This window comes from Barbus barbus (assembly GCF_936440315.1).
Source record: "Barbus barbus genome assembly, chromosome: 9".
Classification (NCBI taxonomy): domain Eukaryota; kingdom Metazoa; phylum Chordata; class Actinopteri; order Cypriniformes; family Cyprinidae; genus Barbus; species Barbus barbus.
Window position 1 is genome coordinate 19841147 of NC_136737.1, and position 15609 is coordinate 19856755.

Sequence of the window (15609 nt, forward strand, 5' to 3'; positions counted from 1 at the left end):
TACTTGAGATTGTTTTTCACCAGTGACAAATGTGTTGTGGCTTGTTTCTGTTGTGTTGTGCTAATTTTGTTGTGTTGCGGCTTGTTTCCATTGTTGTGCTAATTTTGTTGTGTTGCGGCTTGTTTCCATTGTTGTGCTAATTTTGTTGTGTTGCGGCTTGTTTCCATTGTTGTGCTAATTTTGTTGTGTTGCGGCTTGTTTCCATTGTTGTGCTAATTTTGTTGTGTTGCGGCTTGTTTCCATTGTTGTGCTAATTTTGTTGCGTTGCGGCTTGTTTCCATTGTTGTGCTAATTTTGTTGCGTTGCGGCTTGTTTCTGTTGTTTTGTGCTAATTTTGTTTTGCGTTGCGGCTTGTTTCTGTTGTTTTGTGCTAATTTTGTTGAGTTGCGGCTTGTTTCCATTGTTGTGCTAATTTTGTTGCGTTGCGGCTTGTTTCTGTTGTTTTGTGCTAATTTTGTTGCGTTGCGGCTTGTTTCTGTTGTTTTGTGCTAATTTTGTTGAGTTGCGGCTTGTTTCCATTGTTGTTCTAATTTCGTTGTGTTGCGGCTTGTTTCTGTTGTGTTGCGCTAATTTTGTTGTGTTGTGGCTTGTTTCTGTTGTTTTGTGCTAATTTTGTTGTTGTGGCTTGTTTCTGTTGTTTTGTGCTAATTTTGTTGTTGTGGCTTGTTTCTGTTGTGTTGTGCTAATTTCGTTGTGTTGCGGCTTGTTTCCATTGTTGTGCTAATTTTGTTGTGTTGCGGCTTGTTTCTGTTGTGTTGTGCTAATTTTGTTGTGTTGCGGCTTGTTTCTGTTGTTTTGTGCTAATTTTGTTGTGTTGCGGCTTGTTTCCAATGTTGTGCTAATTTTGTTGTGTTGCGGCTTGTTTCCATTGTTGTGCTAATTTTGTTGTGTTGCGGCTTGTTTCTGTTGTGTTGTGCTAATTTTGTTGTGTTGCGGCTTGTTTCCGTTGTTGTGGAAGTTTCGTTGTGTTATGCCTTGTTTCTGTTGTTTTGTGCTAATTTTGTTGTGTTGCGCCTTGTTTCTGTTGTGCTAATTTTGTTGTGTTGTGGCTTGTTTCCATTGTTGTGCTAATTTCGTTGTGTTGCAGCTTGTTTCTGTTGTTTTGTGCTAATTTTGTTGTGTTGCGGCTTGTTTCCATTGTTGTGCTAATTTCGTTGTTTTGCGGCTTGTTTCCGTTGTCGTGGAAATTTCGTTGTGTTGCGCCTTGTTTCTGTTGTGTTGTGCTAATTTTGTTGTGTTGCGGCTTGTTTCTGTTGTTTTGTGCTAATTTTGTTGCGTTGCGGCTTGTTTCCATTGTTGTGCTAATTTCGTTGTGATGCGGCTTGTTTCTGTTGTTTTGTGCTAATTTTGTTGTGTTGCGGCTTGTTTCCGTTGTTGTGGAAGTTTCGTTGTGTTGCGGCTTGTTTCCATTGTTGTGCTAATTTCATTGTGTTGCGGCTTGTTTCTGTTGTGTTGTGCTAATTTTGTTGTGTTGCAGCTTGTTTCTGTTTTGTGCTAATTTCGTTGTGTTGTGGATTGTTTCTGTTGTGTTGTGCTAATTTAGTTGTTTTGCGGCTTGTTTCCGTTGTCGTGGAAATTTCGTTGTGTTGCGCCTTGTTTCTGTTGTGTTGTGCTAATTTTGTTGTGTTGCGGCTTGTTTACATTGTTGTGCTAATTTCGTTGTGTTGGGCCTTGTTTCTGTTGTGTTGTGCTAATTTCGTTGTGTTGCGCCTTGTTTCTGTTGTTTTGTGGAAATTTCGTTGTGTTGCAGCTTGTTTCCATTGTTGTGCTAATTTTGTTGTTGCGGCTTGTTTCCGTTGTTGTGGAAATTTCGTTGTGTTGGGCCTTGTTTCTGTTGTTTTGTGCTAATTTTGTTGTGTTGTGGCTTGTTTCCATTGTTGTGCTAATTTCGTTGTGTTGCGCCTTGTTTCTGTTGTGTTGTGCTAATTTTGTTGTTGCGGCTTGTTTCCGTTGTTGTGGAAATTTCGTTGTATTGCGCCTTGTTTCTGATGTTTTGTGCTAATTTTGTTGTGTTGCGGCTTGTTTCCATTGTTGTGCTAATTTTGTTGTTGCGGCTTGTTTCCGTTGTTGTGGAAATTTCGTTGTGTTGTGCCTTGTTTCTGTTGTGTTGTGATAATTTTGTTGTGTTGCGCCTTGTTTCCATTGTTGTGCTAATTTCGTTGTGTTGCGCCTTGTTTCCGTTGTGTTGTGCTAATTTTGTTGTGTTGCAGCTTGTTTCAATTGTTGTGCTAATTTTGTTGTTTTGCTGCTTGTTTCCGTTGCTGTGGAAATTTCGTTGTGTTGCGGCTTGTTTCCGTTGTTGTGGAAATTTCGTTGTGTTGCGCCTTGTCTCTGTTGTGTTGTGCTAATTTCGTTGTGTTGTGCCTTGGTTCCATTGCGTTGTTCTAATTTCGTTGTGTTGCGGCTTGTTTCTGTTGTGTTGTGCTAATTTTGTTGTGTTGCGCCTTGTTTCTGTTGTGTTGTGCTAATTTTGTTGTGTTGCGGCTTGTTTCCGTTGTTGTGGAAATTTCGTTGTGTTGCGCCTTGTTTCTGTTGTGTTGTGCTAATTTTGTTGTTGCGGCTTGTTTCCGTTGTTGTGGAAATTTCGTTGTGTTGGGCCTTGTGTCTGTTGTGTTGTGCTAATTTTGTTGTGTTGCAGCTTGTTTCCGTTGTTGTGGAAATTTCGTTGTGTTGCGGCTTGTTTCCATTGTTGTGCTAATTTTCTTGTGTTGCGGCTTGTTTCCGTTGTTGTGGAAATTTTGTTGTGTTGCGCCTTGTTTCTGTTGTTTTGTGGAAATTTTGTTGTGTTGCGGCTTCTTTCCATTGTTGTGCTAATTTTGTTGAGTTGCGGCTTGTTTCCGTTGTTGTGGAAATTTCGTTGTGTTGCGGCTTGTTTCCATTGTTGTGCTAATTTTGTTGAGTTGCGGCTTGTTTCCATTGTTGTGCTAATTTTGTTGTGTTGGGCCTTGTTTCTGTTGTGTTGTGCTAATTTCGTTGTGTTGTGCCTTGTTTCCGTTGTTGTGGAAATTTCGTTATGTTACGCCTTGTTTCTGTTGTGTTGTGCTAATTTTGTTGAGTTGCGGCTTGTTTCCATTGTTGTGCTAATTTTGTTGTGTTGGGCCTTGTCTCTGTTGTGTTGTGTCTTGTTTCCATTGCGTTGTGCTAATTTCGTTGTGTTGCGGCTTGTTTCTGTTGTGTTGTGCTAATTTCGTTGTGTTGTGCCTTGTTTCTTTTGTGTTGTGCTAATTTTGTTGTGTTGCGGCTTGTTTCCATTGTTGTGCTAATTTTGTTGTGTTGCGGCTTGTTTCCGTTGTTGTGGAAATTTCGTTGTGTTGCGCCTTGTTTCTGTTGTGCTAATTTTGTTGTGTTGGCCTTGTTTCCGTTGTGTTGTGCTAATTTTGTTGTGTTGCGACTTGTTTCCATTGTTGTGCTAATTTTGTTGTGTTGCAGCTTGTTTCCGTTGTGTTGTGCTAATTTTGTTGTGTTGCGGCTTGTTTCCATTGTTGTGCTAATTTTGTTGTGTTGGGCCTTGTTTCTGTTGTGTTGTGCTAATTTCGTTGTGTTGTGCCTTGTTTCCATTGCGTTGTGCTAATTTCGTTGTGTTGCGGCTTGTTTCTGTTGTGTTGTGCTAATTTTGTTGTGTTGGGCCTTGTTTCTGTTGTTTTGTGCTAATTTTGTTGAGTTGCGGCTTGTTTCCATTGTTGTGCTAATTTTGTTGTGTTGGGCCTTGTTTCTGTTGTGTTGTGCTAATTTTGTTGTGTTGCGGCTTGTTTCCATTGTTGTGCTAATTTTGTTGTGTTGGGCCTTGTTTCTGTTGTTGTGGAAATTTCGTTCTGTTGCGGCTTGTTTCCATTGTTGTGCTAATTTTGTTGAGTTGCGGCTTGTTTCCGTTGTTGTGGAAATTTCGTTCTGTTGCGGCTTGTTTCCATTGTTGTGCTAATTTTGTTGAGTTGCGGCTTGTTTCCATTGTTGTGCTAATTTTGTTGTGTTGGGCCTTGTTTCTGTTGTGTTGTGCTAATTTCATTGTGTTGTGCCTTGTTTTCATTGCGTTGTGCTAATTTCATTGTGTTGCGGCTTGTTTCTGTTGTGCTAATTTTGTTGTGTTGGGCCTTGTTTCTGTTGTGTTGTGCTAATTTTGTTGTGTTGCGGCTTGTTTCCGTTGTGTTGTGCTAATTTTGTTGTGTTGCGGCTTGTTTCCATTGTTGTGCTAATTTTGTTGTGTTGTGGCTTGTTTCCGTTGTTGTGGAAATTTCGTTGTGTTGCGCCTTGTTTCTGTTGCGTTGTGCTAATTTTGTTGTGTTGCGGCTTGTTTCCATTGTTGTGCTAATTTTGTTGTGTTGCGCCTTGTTTCCGTTGTTGTGGAAATTTCGTTGTGTTACGCCTTGTTTCTGTTGTGTTGTGCTAATTTCGTTGTGTTGTGCCTTGTTTCCATTGCGTTGTGCTAATTTTGTTGTGTTGCGGCTTGTTTCCATTGTTGTGCTAATTTTGTTGTGTTGCGCCTTGTTTCTGTTGCGTTGTGCTAATTTTGTTGTGTTACGGCTTGTTTCCGTTGTTGTGCTAATTTTGTTGTGTTGCGCCTTGTTTCTGTTGCGTTGTGCTAATTTTTTTGTGTTACGGCTTGTTTCCGTTGTTGTGAAAATTTCGTTGTGTTGCAGCTTCTTTCCTTTGTGTTGTGGAGAGTTAATTGTGTTGTGGCTTGTTTCTGTTGTGTTTACTAATTTTGTTGTGTTTCCATGGTGTTGTGCTAGTTTTGTTGTGTTGTGCCTTGTTTCCGTTGTTGTGGAAATTTGGTTGTGTTGCTGCTTTTTCCTTTTATGTTGTGGAGATTTATTGTGTTTTGGCTTGTTTCTGTTGTATTGTACTAATTATGGGGAAGTTGTGGCCTAATGGTTAGAGAGTTGGACTCGTAATCTAAAGCTTGCGAGTTCGAGTCTCAGGTTCGGCAGGGATTGTAGGTGGGGGGAGTGAACGTACAGCGCCCTCTCCACACTCAATGCGACACCGACTTAGTTGCCCTTGAGCAAGGCACCGAATCCCTAACTGCTTCCTGGACGCCGCAGCATAAATGGCTGCCCACTGCTCCGGGTGTGTGTTCACTGCTGTGTGTGTGTGTTCACTGCTGTGTGTGTGTGCACGTTGGATGGGTTAAATGCAGAGCACAAATTCTGAGTATGGGTCACCATACTTGGCCGTATATCACGTCACTTTCACTTTCACAATTTCGTTGTGTCGTGCCTTATTTCCATTGTGTTGTGCTAATTTTGTTGTGTTGCGGCTTGTTTCCGTTGTGAAAATTTTGTTGTGTTGCGGCTTGTTTCCTTTGTGTTGTAGAGATTTCTTTGTGTTGTGGCTTATTTCTGTGTTCTGCTAATTTCATTGTGTTGCGGCTTGTTTCCATTGTGTTGTGGCTAGGGATAGGCTTAAAAATATATCAATAATTTCTGGTATTTTTTGCGATAACGATATCAATGGCGATAATTCAGGGAATCTTATGCATCCTCTAAGACAAAAAAAAATCCTGTTTCTTTAGAGAAAAGTGTTATCTTTCCTATTTTTGCCCTGGTGTTGTGAGCATTACTGTGTAACACACGTAATGTAATTACTATTTCATACTGGAAGCCGGAGGGCGCCCTTGCACAGAAACTCCACATATTCATAGCAGAAGTTATAGCACTGACAACGCTCCTGGAAATCCCTAGTCTCAGCCTCAGACGTCACGCCCACGGAACGTTGGCTAAAGGTCTGATGCATATGGCACACTTTTCTGGAAACACTTCAGGAATGTCGAAGTCGTAATCTGACTGGTTGAATTAAACAAGCTCATACACATGCAAAACTGTATTGCACATGTACTACTGTAGTACTTTTATTCATTGCACAGACTGATTTTTTGTCACAATGTACAGCCCTGGGGCCCGTTCTTCGTGCGTCGCTTATTACATCTGAGATCGAATGACACATCCAAGATGATATAATTGTGCTAGTCATGATCTGGCTAATTCGGTTTTTCGAACGCACTTGTTGTTGATGATTAGTATGGCTGGATTGCATTATCTGATAAAATTGCGCATTCATGGGTTGGTTTAAAAGGGGCTATATGTCAACAACTAGACTTTATCGTTATTATCGCAGGAAGACTAATTCTTATCGTGGGGAGAATTTTTACCGGTATATCTCAAACGATAAGATATCACCCATCCCTGGTTGTGGCTTGTTTCCTTTGTGTTGTGGCTTGTTTTCATTCTGTTGTGCTAATTTCATTGTGTTTCAGCTTGTTACTGTTGTGTTGTTGAGATTTCATTGTGTTGTGCACTACTGGGTTTCCGTAATTATATTCTGTTAATCACAAGAGAACAAAAAAAGTGCCTCAATATAGGGCTGTCAAAATTAACGTGATGATGAAAATAACGTTCAGTGGGGGGGGTGGTCGGGCCCCACAGAGAACATCGTTCTGGGCCCCCCTTTCAACCTGGGCTCTCAACCTCTCCTCCATGTCTTGGCCAGGTTATAGCCTGCCTCATACAAAAATATGAATAATTTTCATCAGCAACCAGCTCTATCACCCTCTAAAAAGACATTTAGTGTAGGAAAAACAAATACTGATAACAATGATGTAGAATTTTTGGGGACATTTTGGCGATTAATAGATATTTATTATATCTTAATAACTTGAAAATATTACAGCTGAGAGTGTTTTAAACCTACAGGGGTTTGATAACCTCCAGTGAAATTGAATCTAGGCAATGAACGCCATTAAAGACGTTATGGATGAACGGACACAGGCGTATTTTACTCTTAATGAGAGTCGGACCTATGCTCTGAACTTGAAGTAATTAAGCAATTTCCACGTGATTTGTGCTCAGCGCAGGGCTCCTCTGCTTCTGTGATGCTTTATCTGAGGATGTGAAAACAGCAGAAAGGCCACCGACTCAAAACTCTTTCTCATTTTCTGGCCTGTAATGTAATAATCAGCCTTTAGAGAGACAATGACTCTCACTCTGTGTCTCGTTCTCAATTCAATTTCAGTCTTTCAGAGCTGAAGCGGAGGATGTTTATATCGCTTTACTCACTGTTACTCACAGTAATGTCATGATAATTTTGGAGTACTACCTTGGAGTAACATGTATTTCAAAGTACCGTAGTAATGTCATCCATTTACAATGGTACCAAAACCTTACTGTTTTTAAGGTTGAAAATAATAATGGGAAAATGTGTTTTGGTTTTGGCGCCCTCTACATTGTTTGTGGGTGGATGCTAGTGTGTTATGGGCCCTCATTTATAAAATGTTGCGCAGAAACCATCCTAAATTTGATCTTATGGTCATTTTTCAGATATGCATACGTGCGATTCATAGAATGAATGTACGAACAGAAATCGCATGTACGCCTCTCTCTCAGATGTGAAATCTATGAATTGCAAACGATCTTTAACTTGCGTGCAACTGAATGGTTTCAGCTCTCTGCCTTGTAAACGACTCCTAATTAATGTCATTAACATATAAAATAACACCAATCATCACAATAGAACAGCGAGCTGCAAGTACAGCTTACATTTTCAAAAACCTGCAGTACTCCAACAACAAAAAGTGCGTACGTCTGCTCAGACCCTGATGTGACGCTAAGCACTTTTCCAAGTCAAAGACAGTTTTTATAAATATGGGCGCTGAAGTGGATTTAAGCATACGCACACTCTTAAGATCAAATCTGTGCGTAAGTACGCTTTATAAATGAGGCCCCTGGTGTTTTTTAGGGTGTTCTGAGTGGTTGATATGATGTTTTGGCAGGTTTTTAATGTATTCTGGTGGGTTTTATGGTGTTCTGAGTGGTTTATATTGTGTTCTGGTCATTGTTATGCTGTTCTGAGTCAATACTATGGTGTTTTGGTGGGTTCTTTAGTGTTCTGAGTAGTTACTATGGTGTTTTGGGTGTTTTTAGGGTGTTCTGGGTGGTTACTATGGTGTTTTGGTGGTTTTTATTGTGTTCTGCATGGTTGTAGTGTTCTGGTGGTTCTTAGGTGTTTATATGGTGTATTGGTTGTTTTTAAGGTGTTCTGAGTGGTTGGTGTGGTGTTTTCAGTGGTTATTAGGGCATTCTACATGACTTCTGTAGTGTTCCGAGTTCTTTGGGGGGTTCTGGGTTGTGTTTAGGGTGGTTGATGTTGTGTTCTGGTGGTTCTTAGGGTGTTCTGAGTGGTAACTATGGTGCTCTGTTGGTTATTAGGGCATTCTACATGACTTCTGTAGTGTTCCGAGTTCTTTGGGGTGTTCTGGGTTGTGTTTAGGGTGGTTGATGTTGTGTTCTGATGGTTCTTAGGGTGTTCTGAGTGGTAACTATGGTGCTCTGTTGGTTATTAGGGCATTCTACATGACTTCTGTAGTGTTCCGAGTTCTTTGGGGGGTTCTGGGTTGTGTTTAGGGTGGTTGATGTTGTGTTCTGGTGGTTCTTAGGGTGTTCTGAGTGGTAACTATGGTGCTCTGTTGGTTATTAGGGCATTCTACATGACTTCTGTAGTGTTCCGAGTTCTTTGGGGGGTTCTGGGTTGTGTTTAGGGTGGTTGATGTTGTGTTCTGGTGGTTCTTAGGGTGTTCTGAGTGGTAACTATGGTGCTCTGTTGGTTATTAGGGCATTCTACATGACTTCTGTAGTGTTCCGAGTTCTTTGGGGTGTTCTGGGTTGTGTTTAGGGTGGTTGATGTTGTGTTCTGGTGGTTCTTAGGGTGTTCTGAGTGGTAACTATGGTGCTCTGTTGGTTATTACGGCATTCTACATGACTTCTGTAGTGTTCCGAGTTCTTTGGGGTGTTCTGGGTTGCGTTTAGGGTGTTTTGGGTGGTTGATATAGTGTTCTGGTGGTTCTTAGGGTGTTCTGAGTGGTAACTATGGTGCTCTGTTGGTTAGTAGGGCATTCTACATGACTTCTGTAGTGTTCCGAGTTCTTTGGGGTGTTCTGGGTTGTGTTTAGGGTGGTTGATGTTGTGTTCTGATGGTTCTTAGGGTGTTCTGAGTGGTAACTATGGTGCTCTGTTGGTTATTAGGGCATTCTACATGACTTCTGTAGTGTTCCGAGTTCTTTGGGGGGTTCTGGGTTGTGTTTAGGGTGGTTGATGTTGTGTTCTGGTGGTTCTTAGGGTGTTCTGAGTGGTAACTATGGTGCTCTGTTGGTTATTAGGGCATTCTACATGACTTCTGTAGTGTTCCGAGTTCTTTGGGGGGTTCTGGGTTGTGTTTAGGGTGGTTGATGTTGTGTTCTGGTGGTTCTTAGGGTGTTCTGAGTGGTAACTATGGTGCTCTGTTGGTTATTAGGGCATTCTACATGACTTCTGTAGTGTTCCGAGTTCTTTGGGGTGTTCTGGGTTGTGTTTAGGGTGGTTGATGTTGTGTTCTGGTGGTTCTTAGGGTGTTCTGAGTGGTAACTATGGTGCTCTGTTGGTTATTACGGCATTCTACATGACTTCTGTAGTGTTCCGAGTTCTTTGGGGTGTTCTGGGTTGCGTTTAGGGTGTTTTGGGTGGTTGATATAGTGTTCTGGTGGTTCTTAGGGTGTTCTGAGTGGTAACTATGGTGCTCTGTTGGTTATTAGGGCATTCTACATGTCTTCTGTGTTGTTCCCAGTTCTTTGGGGTGTTCTGGGTTGTGTTTAGGGTGGTTGATGTTGTGTTCTGGTGGTTCTTAGGGTGTTCTGAGTGGTAACTATGGTGCTCTGTTGGTTATTAGGGCATTCTACATGTCTTCTGTGTTGTTTTCCGAGTTCTTTGGGGGGTTCTGGGTTGTGTTTAGGGTGTTTTGGGTGGTTGATATAGTGTTCTGGTGGTTCTTAGGGTGTTCTGAGTGGGAACTATGGTGCTCTGTTGGTTATTAGGGCATTCTACATGTCTTCTGTAGTGTTCTGAGTTCTTTGAGGTGTTCTGGGTTGTGTTTAGGGTGTTTTGGGTGGTTTTTAGGCTGATCTGAGTAAATTTGAGTGTTTTTTACTGTTCCGAGTGGTCATTATGGTGTTCTGGTGGTTTTTATAGGTTACTTTGGCGTTTTGCTTGGTTTCTAGAGTGAACTAAGACATTGCTAGTGTTCTGAGTGGTCACTATGGGGTTCTAAATGTTTTTTTTCTTGGTGTTTTTAGGAGGTTGTCAGGTTGAAAATAATTTCTGATTGTTTGATTCTCAACAAACCTTACAATTTTAAGGTTTCATGTTTATTATTTCTTTATATTTATGTGGATTTAATAATTGTGGATTGAATAAAGTGTGATTATAATATTCAAATATTTCTAAACAGAAAATGTGCCTGTGTCTGTGTACAGGAAGCTGGCTAAGTCCACTTTGGTTCTGGTTCTGGTTTTCGGCGTGCACTACATCGTGTTTGTGGGAATGCCGCACACGTTCACAGGTCTGGGCTGGGAGCTGCGCATGTACTGTGAACTGTTCTTCAACTCATTCCAGGTGACTTCCTGACTAATCAGATACTGTTTCACCTCTCAATACTCACTAATGTGACATGATAACACTGAGTATAATGATGTGTCCCTTTGCATTTCAGTTTAATTTGCTCTGCTGGCATAATAAATAATTGCGCTTTCATATTTCAGAAAGCATTTTGCAGCTTATCTATAGACGGTGGGAAACAAATAACAGCATGCAGGGAATCAATTAAGCAAGATAATAAAAAGCAATTCACAAAATAATTGAATAGATAAACTAAACTAAAATTAAAAGTTAGTGCTGAGGTCCATCCGAAGCCTTTTTCTTTTCTTTTTCAGACGCTTTTCTTCGCTTTTCTGTCTTTCCTGTGAAATAAAAGTTAAATTACTAAAAAAAACAAGTTGATGCTGAGATGCATCAAATGCCTTTTTCTTTCTTTCTCTGTCTTTCCTGTGAAATTAAAGTAAAACATTTTGAATTAATTAAATAGTTGGTGGTGAGGTGCAGCAAAATAAAATAAATAAATAAAATAGGTTAAATTAAAATTTATTAATGAGATCCATCTGAAGTTTTTTTCTGTTTTTGTGTATTTCCTTTGAAATAAAAGCCAAAAAAAATTATATTCATACTTACATAAGTATAAATACTGCTAATATTACTATAATACTAATACGTGTGTGTGTGTATTTCCTCTTTTGTTAGTTTTTTTTTAATAAAAAATATATTTAATAATTAGTGCTATCAAACGATTAATTGCGATTAATATATTTATTATGTATATATAAACACACACAGACATACACATTTTGAAAATATTTACATGTATTCACATGTATATATTTATATTCTTATATTTTATATTTATAAATATATTGGTAACACTTTACAATAAGGTTCATTAGTTAACATTAGTTAACAACATTAGTAAACATGAACTGAGAATGAACAATAGTTCTACAGCATTTATTAATCTTAGTTCATGTTAATTTCAGCATTTACTAATGCATTATTAAAATCATAATCGTTGTGTTTGTTAACATTAGTTAATGCACTGTGAACTAACATGAATAAACAATGAACAACTGTATTTTCATTAACTAACATTTACAAAGATGAATAAATAGTGTAATAAATGCATTGTTCATTGTTTGTTCATGTTAGTTAATACATTAACTGATGTTAATAAATGACACCTTATTGTAAAGTGTTACCAATATATTTAACATATAACCATAACACATTTCTTATTAATATATACATGCATGTGTTTGTATTTATATATACATAATAATTATATACAGTACACACACACATATATCATGTAAACAAACTTTTATTTTGGATGCGATTAATCATTTGACAGCACTATTAATAATACATTAAGCCGTGAAACCAGAAATGAGTTTTTAATGAGAAATCAAAAAGTTTTTTTAAAAACATCAATAATAAATAATTAATAAAGTTTGGCAAGAAACTCATGATATTATATTGTGCGTGTTGTTGAGGTTTTCTGTTCACTTGTCCTTCTCACCGGTGTTTATCGCTCTCTTTCAGGGATTTTTTGTGTCCATTATCTACTGCTTCTGCAATGGAGAGGTAAGTGTGGGTGGAACAACATTCATATTTCAAATACTGCCACTTCAGCGAAGTTCGTATTCAAAGTGATTATTCCTTTTCTCTTAGCCTTTCAAAGGTTTTGCAGAAAGTCAGCGAACAACATTAATTTTGCTCGCTATTGTTCTCTCCCAGGTCCAGACAGAAATCCGGAAGACCTGGCTCCGCTGGACTCTTGCGTTTGACTGGAAAGGTCCTGTTGTTTTGGCTAACTACCGCTATGGGACGGTCCTGAACAGCAGCGGCACCAGCGTCCAATCCCAGCTGACCTCAGTGACCCGCAGTTCTGCCCCCCTCACCAGCAGGGTGTACTGCTGCACCACTCAGCCCAGCATCGGCTCGCTCGCACAAGGCTCACAAATACACACCACCCTCCCTGGATACGTCTTCAGCAACTCGGACATCGAAGGCCTACCGCCTTCCATTCCGGAAGAGATTGAAGAGGAGGCCAAACACATTGACGATATCACGCTCAAAGGCGTCAACCACATCGCCGTACGACAGGAAGCGCTCAGCATCTGTTTCGAAGAAAGCAGACAGAGCTCATCCCACGCGGATTCTGATGACGTCAGATGTGGTCCTGATGACATCACCACTACAGAAATCTCCAAATACACTGATAAAATATCGCTGAAGGATTCTTTATCAGTGAGGTACAAGAGTTTGGATCAAGAGGACGAGGAAGTACTTTAAAACGTAGACTTTGTTAAACGCGAATTGCTTTTTGCAACCAATTTGACTTATGTAAACCAACGTATTTACGCTTAAAACAGGATTTTAATTTTAAAAAAAAAACTATTTTATTCTTAGGGAACTGATTTGATTGTAGAAATTGGGCGTTGTATATCGAAATGGAACTTAATTTGCTAAAATAGTGCCTAAATAGCTATTTGTTAGCATTATCGAATAACGCAAAAAAGGTGAGAACGGCTTTAAAGGAAAGCGGGCTCAGAAGTAGCATAAGTTTTAATAAAAGAATACTATTGCATGCATTGATTCACCGTAAGACCTAAAACATATAACTTAAAGGAATAGTTCACCCAAAAATGAAAATTTGCAGAAAATGTACTCACCCTCAGGCCATCCAAGATGACGATGAGTTTGTTTCCTCATCAGATTTGAAGAAATGTAGCATTACATCACTTGCTCATCAATGGATCCATTGTAGTGAATGGGTGCCGTCAGAATGAAAGTCCAAACAGCTGAACATTACAGTAATCCACAAGTCATCCATATGACTCTAGCCCATCAATTGTAGTCTTGAGAAACAAAAAGCTGCATGTTTGTAAGAAACAAAACACTCAAGATGATTTTTAATTCAAAAATACAAGTCCTATGAGCACAAGCGCGCTCACACACACAGGTGTACAGTCAAGCATGTACATTGGTGTAAAAACAGGTGCTCACAGACTCACATTGTCTTGATCTGCTGTTGCTTCAAAACTTATTTTGTAATATTAGTTATGTGTGCTGCTCAATAACATTTAACATTTAGAATTTATTGTGATTCATACAGATGTTGGTTGTTGCTGCAGTTTCTCTGATGTTGTGTCTTCTGTTGTTTTCTCTTCTGTTGTTTTCTCTTTTTGTCAAAAAAAAAGATGTTTAATGAGCAACAACACAAATTTGGGTCTGTCCTCAAACAAAAAAACAAAAAACAAAAAAAAAATACAAGTCCTCCATCCATAACATTGATTTTTCCAGTGAAACTATTCCTTAAGAAAGTACAGTAAATGGAGTCCGCTTTGATTTTCATGTTGACTTGTAAAAGGATTGCAAATAGTCAAACAAAGATGTCATACGTGTCGTATAATGCATGAAAAAATATTTGGTTGGGATCAGTTGGTTTCACTCATTTTAAGCCTTGCGAGAAAGATTGTGTTGACATTTGCGCTCTTTTTTTGCTGGAAATTAGCACCATCGCACTGCCGTATAAGACTGTTTACATTGTTAAAATTGGTAAATTAAGGATGTGTAAATATATCCTTCACCAGGTGTCAAGCTGTGATTTCATTTTTGCAATCAAATGATGTTGTTCAGTGAAATCAAACAGTGGGGCTCGTTCATGAAACACAAGCGAAATTACTTTCTGCGTAAATAGTTCGTAAAACAAGTTCTTATGTAAATGTTCTTAGTTCTGTTACAATTTATGCAAGCGTTCTACTTTTTGTCTGTAAAAGCGTCTGTGCGTAAAATGTTGTGCAGTAGATTTTCACTAATAAATTTATATAAAATATTCGTTCTGCTCGAGTTTCATGAATGCGACCCGGAGTTATGCTTTGCGGTTTAGGTATTTGATTATGCCTTTAGTGAAAAAAAATAAAAATCAGTTGGGCATTGCTTGGCATGAATGTTTTGATTGTACAAACTTTACATCAAGCTGTTTTTTTTACTGTAATTTATGAGTAAATGTTCTTCTTAAATTGTTTTAAATGTATTGTGCATTGATGTTTCATTGAAAAGTGTAATAAACACACTTAAACATATATTGAATTTCAAAAAATGAACCATAAACATTGTGCATGTCATATATATATATATATATATATATATACTGTATATATATTTTTTTTATATACAATTTTTTTCAAACATTCTGCTGAAATAAAAATAAATAAATGTTGCATTGCCAACTAGATAAAATGATATAAATTTAAGTACAATGTTAGATAACCCAGATATAAACCTAAAAAATAGACTTCATACAGAATGTTACGTCTTGAAACTTTTTAATCTAACAATATGTCATCTGTAAAAATTTGAAGCTGTTCATATGTTAATATTGTATGTATCATTTCATATGTACAAAACCAATATGGCAAACACAAACAGTAAAATATGCTACATGTTACATTTGAATATGGTGAACCCAGTGAATCTGTATCTGAAGATCACAACAGGCAACACAAATGCAATTTAAATTAGAGCCATAAAGGCTTTATCCTGACCCGAATATCTGTATTAGGCATTAATAGACTGAAGTGTTTACCATTGGTTTCCCCAGGGAGCTCTTAATGTATCTTGCTTCCGAGTTGAAATCGACTGCACAGCCATTTGTGACCCCGTAAGAGTTGGGTTATGTGTTCATACTGTGATTAGTTACACAGTTTTTCAAGTCATCAACCGTTAGGGTATAATTAGAATTTTATTGAACAAACCTCCCATGATAACAGTATTTATTTCAAAAATGAAAAACTCAAATGCACTGTTCCAAATTATTATGCACAACAGAGTTTGAAAACATTTTATAGGTTGTAAAGAACTAAAAATGGTCATTTGTTGAATTTGCAGCATTAGGTCATATTTACTGAAATCAAAAGCCATTTCAATCAAAAACATCCTAACAGGGCAAGTTACATGTTAGTATAGGATCCTTCTTTGATATCACCTTCACAATTCTTGCATCCATTGAACTTGTGAGTTTTTGGAGAGTTTCTGCTTGAATTTCTTTGCAGGATGTCAGAATAGCCTCTCAGAGCTGCGGTTTTGATGCTAACTGCCTCCCACCCTCATAGATCTTTCGCTTGAGGATTATGCCCATAGCAGCCAATGACACAGAGGTATTCTTTGCAGCATGAGATGGTGCATTGTCATGCATGAAGAT

The 15609-nt window shown here is 38.6% G+C and overlaps 1 protein-coding gene across 1 annotated transcript in view; it reads left to right on the forward strand.

Annotated features, from left to right (window-relative positions):
• pth2rb (parathyroid hormone 2 receptor b) overlaps nucleotides 1–12698 on the forward strand; it is a gene marked incomplete at both ends in the record, with an annotated part of 52993 nt that extends 40295 nt beyond the window's left edge. Inside the window, 3 exons of the mRNA XM_079425818.1 lie at nucleotides 10274–10412; nucleotides 11946–11987; nucleotides 12141–12698. Of these exons, the coding sequence (XP_079281944.1) occupies nucleotides 10274–10412; nucleotides 11946–11987; nucleotides 12141–12698 (739 nt within the window). The remainder of the gene's footprint in view (nucleotides 1–10273; nucleotides 10413–11945; nucleotides 11988–12140) is intronic.
• Between the last annotated feature and the right edge of the window lie 2911 nt (nucleotides 12699–15609).